This window comes from Anomaloglossus baeobatrachus, chromosome 4, assembly GCF_048569485.1.
Source record: "Anomaloglossus baeobatrachus isolate aAnoBae1 chromosome 4, aAnoBae1.hap1, whole genome shotgun sequence".
NCBI lineage: Eukaryota > Metazoa > Chordata > Amphibia > Anura > Aromobatidae > Anomaloglossus > Anomaloglossus baeobatrachus.
Window position 1 is genome coordinate 548352014 of NC_134356.1, and position 16747 is coordinate 548368760.

Sequence of the window (16747 nt, forward strand, 5' to 3'; positions counted from 1 at the left end):
ATAAAATTGGCCAAATTTACTTGAGCCCAGTTAACACTTCAACGTATAACTCTCAACTGGGTCCTAATCTATCTAAATTTCTGCCTCTTTTCCTGTGATTCCTGACCTTTTTTTTTATAAGGGATAGAAAAGAACCTGCAAAAGAAAAATAAAGAAAAATTAAAAATTGACCTCAGGTGTTTTAATTTTTTCTATTGCAGGTTCTTTTCTAGCCCATATAACGAAAGGTCAGGAGTGACATGAAAAGAGGCAGAAATTTAGATTAGGACCCGGTTGAGAGTTATACCTTGGCGTGGTAACTGGGCTCAAGTAAATTTGGCCAATTTTATTTACAAAATAATTCATTTTTTCTTTAAAAAAGTTAATGTTTTCTGTGCAGCAATGCATATTCTCATTTCAATATTCACTATTTACATCCTTCAGTTATTTTTCCCTCCCCTTTACTTGAGTGCAACTGTTATTTTGGATAATATATGCTATGTTCAGTTTGCAACAGTTCAGACCTTCAGTTAAGGAAGTGGCGGTAATTCTTCTATCCGGCTGACACTGACAGCAGCTGACTGGTTTAGCATGCCCACAGATCAAGTATTAATACCTCATCCTAAAAATAGTCCATCAATACTCCCCCATTCCAGTTTATTATTGATGAACAGCTCTTCTCATTCAGGGCAGGGTCACTCCTTCACCGACAACAGCAGATTAAAGGTTTTATTCTTGTCTAAAAGCTTAAGGTGATTTTTACACTACTTTGTTTCCAAGGAACAGAAGAAAAAGGATGCACAACCAAGCAAGAAAGTTTTCCGGCCAGAGCCGTCCAGCTCTAGCCATGACTCTGTTGCCTCACAGCCTCATGGTCTCCATATGCAACACAAGCCTCATGTTAACCTACCACCACCTCCCCAGATGCATGGGCACCAAAGAGAGAACTATGTCAATCCGAACAAAAGGCCGTTCAATAATGCAGGTGAGCAATAACTACAGAACAGCTGCACCAACTCTGCTGACTGTTGGCGTTTACCGCATTTGAGCTATTGCTTTTTATGAATTTTTATTATCTTTTTGATTATGTTCACCGATGCAATTTTAGAAATGGATATAATTATTTCTCTTTAATTCAAGGTATTTTTTTTTTGATAACCATTTTCTTTACTTCAGATCGAGGTGAGTGGAGAGATCGAAAATTTAACTATGGTGGCAACAATAACCAGCAATGGAGTGGGGACCGTCACCACCAGTATGAGCAGCACCGATACAAGGATCATCACTATTCTGACCGGCGCCCTCCTGGTGATCCTCGGAGGAATTCTGCCAACTACAGGCCCAACCCCGCACCTCGTAAAAGGCCTTATGAACAGTACAACAATGAGCGGGATCACAGAGGTCACAGGGAATATTACGACAGGTACTGGCCATTGATATATTATAGTTTTTATATTTAACCCCTTCACGACCATGGACGGATATATCCGTCATGGAGCGTGTTCCGTTAAGCCCCACCCCCTGCCGTGGATAGGCGGCGTTGATCGGCACACATATCACCTGTTTTCAACAGCTGACATGCGTGCCTGCATGTTACGAGTGGAATCGCATTCCACCCGTAACATTAACCCCTTGCATCGCCGCGCTCACAAATGCCCGATCTATCAAAATATAAAATCAATTAATCTGATTAGTAAATGGCGTAGTGGCAACAAAATTCCAAGCGCCAAAATTACGTTTTTTGGTCGCCGCAAGTTTTATGCAAAATGCAATAACAGGCGATCAAAACGTAGCATCTGCGCAAAAATGGTACCATTAGAAACGACAGCTCGTGACGCAAAAAATAAGCCATCACTGAGCCATAGATCCCAAAAGAAGGGAATTTTGTTACTTACCGTAAATTCCTTTTCTTCTAGCTCCTATTGGGAGACCCAGACGATTGGGTGTATAGCTACTGCCTCCGGAGGCCACACAAAGCATTACACTAAAAAGTGTAAGGCCCCTCCCCTTCTGGCTATACACCCGCAGTGGGATCACTGGCTCACCAGTTTTAGTGCAAAAGCAAGAAGGAGGAAAGCCAATAACTGGTTTAAACAAATTCACTCCGAAGTAACATCGGAGAACTGAAAACCATTCAACATGAACAACATGTGTACCCGAAAACAACCAAAAATCCCGAAGGACAACAGGGCGGGTGCTGGGTCTCCCAATAGGAGCTAGAAGAAAGGGAATTTACGGTAAGTAACAAAATTCCCTTCTTCTTCGTCGCTCCATTGGGAGACCCAGACGATTGGGACGTCCAAAAGCTGTCCCTGGGTGGGTAAAGAAATACCTCATGTTAGAGCTGCAAGACAGCCTTCCCCTACGGGGAGGCAACTGCCGCCTGCAGGACTCTTCTACCTAGGCTGGCGTCCACCGAAGCATAGGTATGCACCTGATAATGTTTGGTGAAAGTGTGCAGACTCGACCAGGTAGCTGCCTGGCACACCTGTTGAGCCGTAGCCTGGTGCCGTAATGCCCAGGACGCATCCACGGCTCTGGTAGAATGGGCCTTCAGCCCTGATGGAACCGGAAGCCCAGTAGAACGGTAGGCTTCAAGGATTGGTTCCTTGATCCATTGAGCCAGGGTGGATGTTGCAGCCTGCGACCCCTTGCGCTGACCAGTGACAAGGACAAAGAGTGCATCCGAGCGGCGCAGGAGCGCCGTGCGGGAATGTAGATTCTGGGTGCTCTACACCAGATCCAACAATGCAAAGCCATTACATATCGATGAAATGGATAAAAGGAAGGTAAGGAGATATCCTGATTGTGATAAAAAGGGGATACCACCTTAGGGAGAAACTCTGGGATCGGACGCAGCTCTACCTTATCTTGGTGAACACCAGGAAGGGAGCTTTGGATGACCGCGCTGCTAGTTCGGACACTCTCCGAAAAGACGTGACCGCTACCAGAAAGACCACTTTCTGTGAAAGTCGCGAAAGTGAAAACATCCCTCAGAGGCTCGAAGGGCGGCTCCTAGAGAGCAATTAATACCCTGTGCAGATCCCATGGGTCTGACGGCCTCTTGTACGGAGGGACGATGTGACAACCCCCCTGCAGGAACGTGCGTACCTGAGGAAGTCGTACTAGGCGCTTCTGAAAGAATACTGACAGCGCTGCGACTTGTCCTTTAAGGGAGCCGAGCGACAAACCTTTTCCCAATCCAGATGCAGGAAGGGGGGAACAAGGAGACAATGCAAATGGCCAGGGAGACACTCCCTAAGCAGAGCACCAAGATAAGAATAACTTCCACGTCTTGTGGTAGATTTTTGGCAGACGTCGGCTTCCTAGCCCGTCTCATGGTGACAATGACGTCTTGAGATAATCCTGAAGACGCTAGGATCTCGGACTCGATGGCCGCACAGGCCGGATCAGGGTCGTAGAATTCAGTGGAAAGAACGGCCCTTGGGACAGTAAGTCTGGCCAGTCTGAGAGTGCCCATGGTTGGCCGACCGTGAGATGCCACAGATCCGGGACCACGACCTCCTCGGTCAGTCTGGGACGACGAGGATGGCGCGGCGGCAAGCGGAGCTGAGCTTGCGTAGCACTCTGGGCAACAGTGCCAGAGTAGAAAACACATAGGGTAGCTGGAACTGCGACCAATCCTGAACTAAGGCGCCTGCCGCCAGAGCTCTTTGCTCGTGAGACCGTGCCATGAAAATCGGGACCTTGTTGTTGTGCCGAGACGCCATTAGGTCGACGTCCGGCATCTCCCAGCGGCTACAGATTTCCTGACACCATACTGGGTGCAGAGGCCATTCCCCTGCGTCCATGCCCAGGCGACTGAGGAAGTCTGCTTCCCAATTTTCTACGCCCGGGATGTGAACTGCGGATATGGTGGATGCTCTGTCCCCCACCCACATCCGAATCCGCCGGATTGCCTGGTAGGCTTGGCGATGCGTGTTCCGCCTTGGTGGGCGATGTCTGCCACCGCTGTGGAATTGTCCGACTGAATTCGGATCTGATTTCCTTCCAGCCACTGCTGAAAGGCTTGCAGGGCAAGATGCACTGCCCAGATTTCCAGAACATTGATCTGAAGGATGGACTCCTCTGAAGAGAGTCCTTGACCGTCTGAGAAGGGAAACGTTCCTTTCTAGGGACGTCGACTCCCCAACCCATTGGCAAAGCATGTCCCATTGAAGTGGACGCAGATGAAACTGCGCGAAAGTGACTGCCTCTGCATGAGACGTCTTAAGGGGTGTGACTGGCCTTGAAGGAGAGACTGCACCCCCGATTGTAGTGAACGCTGCTTGTCCAGCGGAAGCTTCACTATCGCTGAGGGAGTGTGAAACTCCGTGCCCAGATATGTCAGCGATTGGGTCGGTGCCCGATGTAACCTTGAAAAGTTGATGATCCACCCGAAACTCAGGAGAGTCTCCAGCGCCACGTTCAGGCTGTGTCGGCATGCCTCTTGAGAGGGTGTCTTGACTAGTGGATCGTCCAGTAAGGATCACAGAGTGACCCTGAGAGTGCAGGACTGCTCCCACTGCTGCCCTGAACTTGGTGAAAACCCGTAGGGCTGTCGCCAGACCGAAGGGCAGTGGTACGCACTGAAGATGCTCGGCTTCAATAACGAAACGTAGCAAACGCTGGTGCTCTGGAGCAATCGGCACGTGGAGATAAGCATCCTGATGTCTATTGATGCTAGGAAATCTCCTTGAGACATTGAGGCAATGACGGAGCGGAGGGTTACATCCGGAACCGCCTGGCCTTCACGTGCTTGGTGAGCAGTTTTAGGTCCAGAACGGAACGGAAAGAGCCACCCTTTTTTGGCACCCCAATAAGATTGGAGGAAAAAACCGTGTCTTGTTCCTGAAGAGGAACAGGGATTACCACTCCTTCTGCCTGCAGAAGAGCATCGGCTCGGTGGGGGGGGGGGAAGTTCAGAAGAGTCGAGCCGGAGGACGAGAACAGAGCTCTATCCTGTACACGTGAGACACAATGTCTCTCACCCACCGGTCTGTGACCTGTGGCAGCTAAATGTACCCAGAAGCGGGAGATTCTGCCACCAACCGCGGATGCGGAGAGAGAGAGCTGAAATACATGAGGAGATCGCCTTGGTAGCGGTTCCTCCTGCTGCCTTCCTTGGGCGTGAATGAGCCCGGCCGGAATCTGAGCCCCTCTGAGCCCTTTGAGCCCCTTTAGACGAGGACCATTGGGACTTGCCCGAGCCTGGGAAGGACCAACCTCGACTGTCCCTCCAGGACAGCATTACTAGGGTAAGTCGCAATGCAGACATTGCGAGGTTAAGGACACCACCTGCGGCACAGATGTACATGTGCTCAAGACCAGCTGCGCAAGACCAGCTGAAATAGGTTAGAGTGCCCATCCGGCTGCGAATGCCGGATCAACCGACACGCTGATAGCTTCACAGACAGATTTCAACCAGAGGTCCATCTGTCTGTCAATGGCATCTTTAAGTGAATTCCCATCTCACTGCAACTATGGATCTAGCCGCAAGCCTGGAGATTGGGGGATCCACCTTTGGACCCTGGGTCCAGTGCTTTACCACGTCAGGGTAAAGGGATAACGTGCATCCTTAATACGTTTGGAGAAAACGTTTATCTGGAGGCGTGGTGTTTCTGAACTGCGTCTCTGAAGTCAGCGTGGCCAGAAAAAAGTACTCAATCTACGCATGAGTACTGAAAAAGGATTTCTCCTGCTGTGAAGCTGACTCCTCCACTGGGGGAGCTGAGGGAGAAATATGCAACATTCCATTGATGGACGCTATAAGATCATTCACTATGGCGTCACCATCCGGTGTGTCCGGATTGAGAGCGGTGTCAGGACCAAGCCCTGATCAGCTACGTCTGCCTCATCATACAGAGAGTCCTCCTGCTGGGACCTTGACCAGTGATGAAGCCGAGTGCCGCACCCAGCGAGCTAGCTTAGGCCGTCTGGGACTGCCGTCCGTGTCAGAGCCTTCACCCTGGAATGCCTGGGACCCCCCCGGAGCACTGAGTGCGTTCCAAATGAGGGTGGCCAGGGAGAATTAATCAAGATTGCCCATGGCCTCTCTGGACTGCAAAGTCTCCATCCCATGAGAATCTCCGTCCCTGTCCCTGGACAGGGTTCACAGGTGGTTCCTTTGGCCACCTCTAGTAGAGACCCCGGCTGACCAAGTGCTACAGGGGAGCATTGCACACAATGGGGGTCAGTGGAACCTGCCGGTGGAACAGTATCACATGCAGGAAAAGCAGCATAGAAGGCCTGTGTTGCTTTTTTGCTGCTGTATTCTAGTCATCTATGCAATGTATAGCATACAAGCATAAACACTTCAGCACATGCAATACAAGCAGCATAGAAAGCCTGTGCCTTGGCACCCTTGCTTTTTTGCTGCTGTTGTCCAGCCATCTAGGAGAATATAGCCCAGAGTAGCGACCGTACAGTGCAATGTATAGCATACAAGCATATATACAAATAAACACTTCAGCCCATGCAATACAAGCAGCATAGAAAGCCTGTGCCTTAGCACCCTTGCTTTTTTGCTGCTGTTATCTCGCCATCTAGGAGGGCATATAGCCAAGAGTAGCGACAGTACAGTGCAATGTATAACATACAAGCATAAGTACAAATGAACACTTCAGCACATGCAATACAAGCAGCCTAGAAAGCCTGTGCCTTAGCACTCTTGCTTTTCTGCTGCTGTTATCTCGCTATCTAGGAGGGCATATAGCCAAAGATAGCGACCTACAGTGCAGTGTATATACAAGCATCAAAAAACAAATGGACACTGCGGTATTTTGTGGGGTCAGCACTTCAGGTGCTGCTTACCGCCCGCCTATAACGCGGGTATGTGGTCGCCAGAGCCCTGTGTTGGTTGCCCAGAGCATGTCTCCTTTCCCCAGCTCGGACTGCGTGCAGGAATGGCTGCCGGCGTCCTTCTCCAGCTCGTGTGACGAGGGGCGGGCCGTGGGCGTGCCCCAGACAAGAGCGGGAAACTGGCGTCCCACTGTGTCCAGTGAAGGGGGCTGGAGAATGCAAAGCAGACTCCAGCCCTCTGTGCTGACTGTCTGTACAGCGTCCCGCCTCTCCCCTGACTGGCAGGGCTGGAGGCGGGAACGAAACGAAAACTAGGCCGCAAAGCCGGGGACTCAAGTAATAAGCGCGGCCGTCCATGTGCACGGCCCGCGCGGAAGTCCCCGGCGCACCACAAGTCCCAGCCGCGCCACAATGTAAAAAACACCCAGCAGCGGCCGGCGCGGCAGTTCCCAATACATAAATTCACTCAGCTAAGCTGCAGTGAATAATAGCACGAGCGCACCGCGCTGTTACCCCCGGCGCACTAACACTCCCAGCAATGCTGGTGTGTGTGTGCGCGCTTGCCCGGGGACACAGAGTACCTTAATGTAGCAGGGCCCTGTCCCTGAAGATACTCAGCTCCATATCCAGCAGGTTCTCTGGGTCTGTGGATGGAGCCCGGTCTCAGTGCCTGGAGACCTGTAAGATCCCACTTCACCAGAGCCCTCAGGGGGATGGGGAAGGAAAGCAGCATGTGGGCTCCAGCCTCCGTACCCGCAATGGGTACCTCAACCTTACAAACCACAAGTGGGGTGAGAAGGGAGCATGCTGGGGGCCCCATATGGGCCCACTTTTCTTCCAACCGACATAGTCAGCAGCTGCTGCTGACTAAAAACAGTGGAGCTATGCGTGGATGTCTGACCTCCTTCGCACAAAGCAGAAAACTGGTGAGCCAGTGATCCCACTGGGGGTGTATAGCCAGAAGGGGAGGGGCCTTACACTTTTTAGTGTAATGCTTTGTGTGGCCTCCGGAGGCAGTAGCTATACACCCAATCGTCTGGGTCTCCCAATGGAGCGACGAAGAAAATGAGAACTCTACAGGTTTCGGAAAATGGCGCAAAACATACGCTACTTTTATTGGAGAAGCGTGTGAATTTTTTTTAACCCCTTAGATACAAGTAAACCTATACATGTTTGGTGTCTATAAACTCGCACCGACCTCAGGCATTATAACCACACATCAGTTTTACCATATAGTGAACACCGTGAATAAAACATCCCAAAAACTATTGTGCCATCACACTTTTTTTGCAGTTTTTCCACACTTGGAATTTTTTTTGCTCTTTTTCAGTACACCATATGGTAAAACGTATGGTTTTATTTAAAAGTACAACTTGTCCTGCAAAAAAACAAGCCCTCATATGGCAAGATTGACGGAAAAATAAAAAAGTTACGGCTCTCGGAAGAAGGGGAGCAAAAAACAAAAACGGAAAGTGCCCCCGGGGCTGAAGGGGTTAAAGGGGCTGTCTAGGGAAAACAAGTTATCACTTTTCCACAGAATAGGTGATGACTTGTTGATCGATGTGTTGGTCTGACTTTTGGGACCCGCACTGATCGGCAACTTTTATCGTTCGTAGAATGGAGTGGCAGTGTTACATGCTAGATCGTTGCTCCATTCATTCCCTGTGAAGCCGGTGAGTCTTGTGCTCAGCTTTTTTTTTTTCCACATATTGCTAATCGATGTGGATCCTTGAGCTCAGACCCCCACTATTCAATAAATTATCACATATATCACTATGGACAGATGATAATTTGTTTTATCCGGAGAACCCCTTTAATTTTTCCCAGTACTGACTCTAGGACTAAGTACTATGAACTATTTAAAGAAAAATTAGTATTATTTCCTGACGTTGGATTTATGTTTTCACAGACATCACCATGACAACAAGCGAAGGAGAGGAGATGAATTTCGTGGTCAGGGTTACCATCAGCAGGACTTCAGACGGATGGGGCCTGACCACAGGCCACCTATGGGATACCATGGTCAAGGACCTTCTGACCACTACCGGTCGTTTCATCCAGAAAAACCTGGAGACTATAAAGGTTCTTCCCAGCAGTCCTCATCTCTATCAGACCCTCGATCTCCCCCTGCTCAAAGATCTCCTCATGATACGAAACCTCCATTGGACCGATCATTAGAGCAGAAGGGTACAGACTACAATTGGAATTCCCGGAGAACATAGGGAGGACTTCTAATAAAAGCCCACAATGGCCTCTTGCTTCAGGTGGACCTTGCTGCTATAAACTGCTCATCTGAGAGTCCGGAGTCCTGGTATGAGGCAGATGGCTTACTTTTCAGGAGAGTCCAACCTGTGCCAAGCATATGAAGTGAACAGATTCATTTCGCTTGTTAGGCTTTCTATCATTTCAATTATGTTTTCCTTCGAGTGCTTAGGTGGTATATCGGACTCCTACATTATAAAGTATTCCTTGAAGAATGGGGGGCGCGGTCAACAGAGTGTAATTCCTGTTGATGTGTAGTTCTCTGCCGTAAAGACTTGTCCATCAATGACGTCTGATGCATTTTATGGACATAGGATTTTATGCACAAAGTGCTCACATCGTGCTTTCCAACAGACACAGATACAGAGCGGAAAAGCCACCAGATGTTTCTACACAACATGGCTTTTCTATTAGTATTGGTTTACTATGGGAAAAGCAAAATGAGGTGGACCTGGAAACTAAGATCCTTTACCCATCTAACACCTTAGTATTTATACACAAGATTTTAGACATCGTGGAACATTTTTCAGTTGATAAAATGTCCCATAGTCCCATATTGATTCATTGCCTCAGATGGGGCAGATGAGGAAAACCTAGAATTACAGCCAGACGTAGCCAACACTACAAGTGAGGCTCTTGGTTGTACGTTCCTACATGATAATCTGCTTACCATTTCAGTATTTTCTATAATACGGACCCGGGTTGTCATACATCACTTTATGATCCACCTGCACCACCCTGTGTGTATCGGCTCATAATACTATGAATGCACATACACAGCAGTGCATAATAAACATGACCGCAAAGTTTTATTAAAACTATGTATCTCCTCAGTATGACCCTTTTAGGTGGTACCAAATATGTAAGAAAATGCGGCCAACCATTTACTAGACACTTTTTTTATGGCACTTTCAATTGAAAGTGAAAAACTTTCAAAATCCCTATTTGTAGTCAGTGATATACTGAAATCCCCAAAGTGTTGCTGCTGCCAAAAAAGACTACATATATAGAATAGATTATCTTAAAGGGATTGTTCAGTATTAGAACAAAATGGCTTCTCTATTCCAGAAACCGTTCCAAACTTGTCCATAGGTTGTGTGTGGGTTCGCAGCTTGGATGCACCTAAGTGAATGGCGCTGAGCAGCAATACCAGACGTAATGTGCACAGGTGCTGGACTGTGTCTGGAAGAAGGCAGCCATGTTTTTATCATTCTGATCAATCCCTTTAATGGCATTGCAGTATTAGGAAGCTGGTATTAACAGAGAGAGTGTGATTTACTATATGGATGTATGTGCCCGTGTGTTCTCTGGTCAGGGAGCAGGTAAGATTTCCACGTCATGATAAATGTTGGGCGAAGTTAAGGTAAACTAAGTGTATTTTTCTCCTTTTTACTTTCCATTCTAATTACCTTCCAGATTTCATTTCAATTAATTGGTTTTCAGCAATGAATAAATGGGAAATTCTCTGTGTTTAGGCTTTTGCCAAAAATTTTGTAATATAAAAGGTAAAATAGTCTTTTGTAAGAGACCGTAGGATACAGTCCTACAGTGTGCTGTCATTGGGGAATTGACGCCATATTACAGTAATGGCATCATGGAAATCATTTTATCAGATTTCTTCCTCAAACTGCACAAAAATGTCAGATTGACATGTGGGACAGATTTTTAATCACAAGTGTAAATTTTTGTTGTAGGTTTCAAACATTGGATTTTACCCCCTTTTATTGAGTGGGGTGAAATCCAATGTGAATCCCATGGCAAATCTCTCCCCAGAAAAAAAAATCTGCAAGTAGTGCTTGATATATATATATATATATATATAGATATATATATATATATATATATATATCTATATATATATATATATATATATATAATATGATTTTTTTCCCTTCTGCGCCATTTTGCTTTACTTTCATCTAAGTAAGATCAATATCATTTCTTATTAAATTGTAGCAATTGGTGTTCAAAATGGGATATAATGAGAATTAGCTGGTACTTGCACCTGCCACCAGAGGGAGCCTGGGATCTTACCACATACTGAGCTCTTTGTATACCAGTATGCTGTAGCTCCCTCTTGTGGTGATTGTCGGTAGCCAACTTGCTGTCCTTTAATTCTATATCTAGAAAAATGGATTAAAACGCTGATCAATTTGTTGTTATGCTATCCTAAGCCATGTGATTATTAAAATACGGCAACATTTCTAATTAAATATGCCGAGAAGATTTAAGTAGGAGCAGTTCGTCTCCTTAATGAAATTGGAGCATAGGCTCCATCCACAGACTATTTTTTTCTTTCACATTTGCACTATTTCTATTCACTATTAATTAGTGCACATTTGAATTAGAGATATGTGTTTAAAAATGACTCCATGCTCCTATTCCTCCTATTTTCACATGTGTAAACGGCGGTAAGCTATATCCTACATGGGACTGTCAGATTGAGGAACTGCGCCCTTAAAGTGCAGGTGGCGCACAGCCCAGATTGATCTGATGAAGGGTGAGGGGTGGCAACGTAGTGATATACTGTAATATAATACAGTACAGGCAGATGCATCTCTTGGATTCGTGCACATAAATACATTGAAATTAATGAGAGTTGCAGGAAAAAACCCTCAATAAGCAAACTTCCAACAGTCAACCGTTACTTGGGCTGATTTCATGCCTGTTTACCCATGATTTTTTTGTGTGTTTCCAGTAACAGCGCCACTTTTGTCTTTAGGCTTTCAGTGGTATTGCAACTCCCCCATTTTCTCTGACGCCTAACTAAATTACAACAAACAGTAAATCTATGGAATTAACTGTGTCATCCTTGAATGATTTGCACTCATAAGTATTATCATGCTCAAATAATTCAGAATTAATTTAATCCCACTTCTGCAACTGCAGCAATGAGAAAATCCGATAGCTTGTATTAATGAGGTATTCCTACATGCCCCGGTATTAACATGAAAATGGTCAGAATACGTGTACAAGTGCCTTAGTAATGGTGTCATACCGCCTGCAGTAGAGGGGCCACGATTAGTCACGATGTTTACCGCCCGTGTTGTGTTCTTGTGCTGTAAGATGTATAATCATAAAGAATCTTATCTTCTTCACATCAAGTATTTTAAGAGAAATTTCTATTTTCCTGTGATCACTGCATGTTTGCTTTGCTGTAGAAAAAAACCCCAAAAGATTTGGCTGGTAGATGGGACTTTTGTGAAGACCGTGCCGGCATACCATTGTCCAGCAATACTTCCAGGAATTCTCATCACTGCAGAGCCGCCCCATTTGTATTGTAGCTGAATGCATGATCTGATTGTTTGCTAGGGGTAACGGACGGTTGGACTTTCTGGTCCAGTTTTTAGATACAACGTTAAGTATGATTTGTCAAAGTTGGTAATAGTTGAAAAAATCCTGAATTATGGGACAACGAAGTGCAAAAAAACCCGTTTGAAATGAACCTGTTTTCTAAACTACATGGACATTTTAATAGACTGAAGGAGGCCCCATACATTTCTGTTACCTGACATAGTAAATAATCAGTCTTAAGAAACTACTCATTTAAACGTCAAGACCCTACATAATCTCCATCAGATACAAACTTAATATAAAATATTTTTATTGGGTTTTTCGAAACTTAAGACCATTACAGACAAAGCATCACACATCCCAACCCCTCCTCTAAACACAACACAATGAGAAACATCAAATACAAAAGATTCAAACTTTAGTGCATTATCCAGTATAATGTTTAATATGGATTTATATTAAAGGTGAGCAAAAAGATTTGCAGGTCCGGGGTCCATCAGCCACGTCTGTAGTCGACAGTCACCGAATCGGAGCCCTGTGAACCTCCTACTTGCCACAATCCTTGGCGCTTCTATTGATTAGTAGTCCCGGTGTGACGTCATGCCGTCTTCACTCCACATTGATAACAATATGCTGGGTCTACTAATCAGCAGGGGGCCTGCAGGGAATAGGAGGTTCGCAGGGCTCTGGTCACAATCTACTGACGTGGCTGCTGGACCAGGATTTTGGGAATCTTTCAACTTGACACGAATTCAGAATATTAGCTGGGCATCAGATGACCACTTTTTGCACCACTTTTGGCAGCTGCAGCAGGTTTGTCGCCGATTTTTCCCAAACCAGCTTTGGATCTAACCGAAAAGTTCCCTTTTGTATCAAATCTTGGGTTTGGTAAATGAAACCTGGTGATCACTATGTCCCATAGTTATACTGATCTTAGATGGCCATATAAGCTCATAGTGATACAAGTACGGTTTATTAGAACTACAGATGTAGCGGGTGGTGTAAATGACGTACATATTACAGCCGTGTAAAATAGGCCTTACAACCGCTAAGGTCCAGAAAAGAATAGATCATTTTATCACAAATATGAAGTATTTGAAACCTGTGATAACCTACACATTGTCTCTATATACAGACACGACTAGTAAAGGTATGTTGTTAATAATTTATATTTGTGAAAAGGCCATTTTCTTTGTGTTTTCCTGTGTAAATAGTTTGTTTATATAGTATGTATTAAATTTTCCTACATTGTAAACTGCTGTACTTTTCATTCTTGTATATTAAAATGTGATTGAAGTTTTTTTCATGTTTGTGCGTTACTTGTTTTAGGGTTTATTTAGATTTTTGATGTAATGATCCAAATGTTCACATGCTGAAATGCATTATAAAAAGTGTGCAAGAAGAGCTGGAGGGAGGCCACTTGTACAACCTGTCCTGAATCTGCTGACTGGCATTCATTGTGGGCAGAAGTACCAGTCAAGAGGCTGAAAAGTGAACCTTGCCCCTTGTTTACTTAGTCCAAAGAATCAAAAAGATGCCCTGTGTCTAACTGCTTCACACAGAATGAAATTTTTTGATCACCTACAGTTGAAACCAGAAGTTTACATACACTATCTATAAATACACATCTGCATGACTATTTGACATGAACTTAGAATAAAACTTTCCCGTTTTAGGTCAATTAGCATTACCAAAATGTATTTATATTTTCCAAATGCCAGAATAATGAGGGAAAGAGGATGTTTTAAGGCATTTTTTTTTACTTTCTGTAAGTCAAAAGTTTACATACACTAAGAGTACTTATGCCTTTAACCCCTTCACGACAGGATGTAGCAGTACGTCCTAAATCATGAAGGGGTAATCACCGCTGGCTGCTGTGGTGAGCCGGCGGGGATCCCTGCACATATCTGCTGATTTGAACAGCAGATATGTGCAGCTAACAGGCGCAGGTGGATCCGTGATCCACCCGCACCTGTTAAACTCTTAGATCACACTGTACAAAATGTGACAGCGTGATTTAAATGGCCGCGGCGGGGAAAATGCTTTTCCGCGCTGCTTTGTAGGCTCTGTGATGCGATCACGGGGAGCCGATGGTTGCCATGGTCGTGACGGGTCATGTGATGACTCCTGTCTCTGTCATAATGTAGTTCCTGTTACAGCTGACAGAGTAGCGGTTGTAACAGGAACACAGTATTTCTGCAGATCAGAGCTGTGCAGCTCTCATCAACAGAAATATATCAGCGATTAAACTGCTGATCCTTATAGTCCCCTAGGTGGACTAGTAAAATTAAAAAAAAGTTTAAAAAAAAAACCCCTAAAAGTTCAAATCACCCCCCCTATACGCCCCATTGAAAATTAAACGGTTAAAAAATATACATATTTGGTATTGCCATGTTCAGAAATGAACGATCTATCAAAGTTTAAAATCAATCTGATCAATAAACAGCGTAACGGCAAAACAAATCAAAACGCCAATTACGTTTCTTTTGGTCGTTTCAAATTTTGCAAACAGGCGATCAAAGCGAAGCATCTGCACAAAAAATGGTACCATTAAAAACGTCACTATGAAATGCAAAAAATAAGCCGTCATTGAGCCTCATATCTCAAGAAATGAGAACGCTACAGGTCACAGAATATGACGCAAAAATGCGCCACTTTTTTCGACAAACTTCTGAATTTTTTTTAACCTTTTAAGTAAAAGTAAACCTATACATGTTTGGTATCTACAAACTCTTACTGACCTGAGGCATTACAATAACACATCAGTTTTACCACTTGGTGAATAAAATACCACCAAAATAATCATGCAATCGCACTTTTTTTTTTTGCAATTTTTCCACACTTGGAATTTTTTTTTTGCTGTTTTCCAGTACACTATATGGTAAAACTCGTGGTTTCATTTAAAAGTACTTGTCCTGCAAAAATCAAACCCTCATATGGCAAGATTGACAAAAAAATAAAAAGGTTTCAGGACTCGGAAGAAAGGGAGCAAAAAAAATGGAAAATCGCCTGGGGGTGAAGGTGTTGAACAATATGGGACAGCCCATATGATGATATCATGTCTTTGGAAGCTTCTTATAGGTTTATTGACAATATCTGATTTAATTACAGACATACCTGTGGATGTACTTAAATGCACACCTGAAACACACTGCTTCTTCATGTAGGATCATGAGAAAGTCAAAAGAAATCAGCCAAGATCTCAGGAAGAGAATTGTGGACTTGCACAAGTCCTTAGGTGCAATTTCCAGATACCTGAAGGTGCCTCGTTTATCTCTACAAACAGTTATACACAAGTACAAGCAAGAAGAGAATGTCCAGCCCTCATACCGCTCAGGAAGGAGACGGGTTTTGTGTATCAGAGATGAACGTGCTTTTGTCAGACGTGCATATCAACCCTAAGACAAGCAAAACACTTTGTGAAGATGCTGGCAGAAGCTGGTAAGATTGTGTCATTATCCACAGTAAAACGAGTACTATTTAAACATGGGCTGAAAGGCAATTCTACTAGAAAGAAACCATTACTCTAAAAGAAACAAAAAAGATACATTAATGTTTGCAAATGCACACAGGAACAAAGACCTTCATTTTTGGACACGTCATGTGGTTTGACGAAACTAAAATTGAACTGTTTGGCCATAATGACCATTATGTTTGAAGGATAAAAAGGAGAAGCTTTGCAGCCTAAGAACACCATCCCAACTGTGAAACCCAGGGTGGCAGCATCATGTTGTTGAGTTGTTTTGCTGCAGGAGGGACTGGTGCACTTCACAAAATAGATGTCATCATGAGGAATGAAGATTGTGGCAATACTGAACCAACATCTCAAGACATCAGCCAGGAACTTAAAGCTTGGGCAGAAATGAGTCTTCCAAATGGACAATGACCCGAAGTCAAACTGGTTACAAAGTGGCTTAAATATAACAAAATCAATGTTTTGGAGTGACCATCACAAAGCCCTGGTCTGAATCCTATTGAAAATGTATGGTCAAAGCTGAAAATGCCGGTGCAAGCAAGGCGACCTACAAACATGGCTAAGTTCTGTCAGGAGGAAAGGACCCAAATTCCTACCAACTATTGTGAGAAGCTTGTTTGAGGATATTCAAAATGTTTGACCCAAGTCATACAGTTTAAGGGCAATGACACCAAATACTAATGAAATGTCTAAACTTTTTACTTTGCATATTGTAATAAAAATGCTTTAAACCATTCTCTCTCATTATTCTGGCATTTGGCAAATCTAAATAATTTTAGTTCCTAATTGACCTAAAATGGGAAAGGTTTGTTTTGAGTAAATGTCAGATAGTGAGAAAAACATGCAGATGTGTCTTTTTAGATATTGTATGTAAACGTCTGGTTTCAACTGTATGTAATGGCGGTGTCTGATCATACAGGGACATGATCTAAACCA

At 44.5% G+C, this 16747-nt stretch overlaps 1 protein-coding gene across 3 annotated transcripts in view; it reads left to right on the plus strand.

Annotated features, from left to right (window-relative positions):
* Nucleotides 1–9842, plus strand: part of CHD2 (chromodomain helicase DNA binding protein 2) — a 239130-nt gene extending 229288 nt beyond the window's left edge. For 2 of the 3 annotated variants that reach the window (XM_075345973.1, XM_075345974.1), the window contains exons 37-39: nucleotides 760–964; nucleotides 1156–1402; nucleotides 8690–9842. In XM_075345973.1, the coding sequence (XP_075202088.1) occupies nucleotides 760–964; nucleotides 1156–1402; nucleotides 8690–9002 (765 nt within the window). In that variant the 3' untranslated portion in view covers nucleotides 9003–9842. The remainder of the gene's footprint in view (nucleotides 1–759; nucleotides 965–1155; nucleotides 1403–8689) is intronic. The other variant, XM_075345975.1, reaches the window with a different exon arrangement.
* The last annotated feature ends 6905 nt before the right edge of the window (nucleotides 9843–16747 follow it).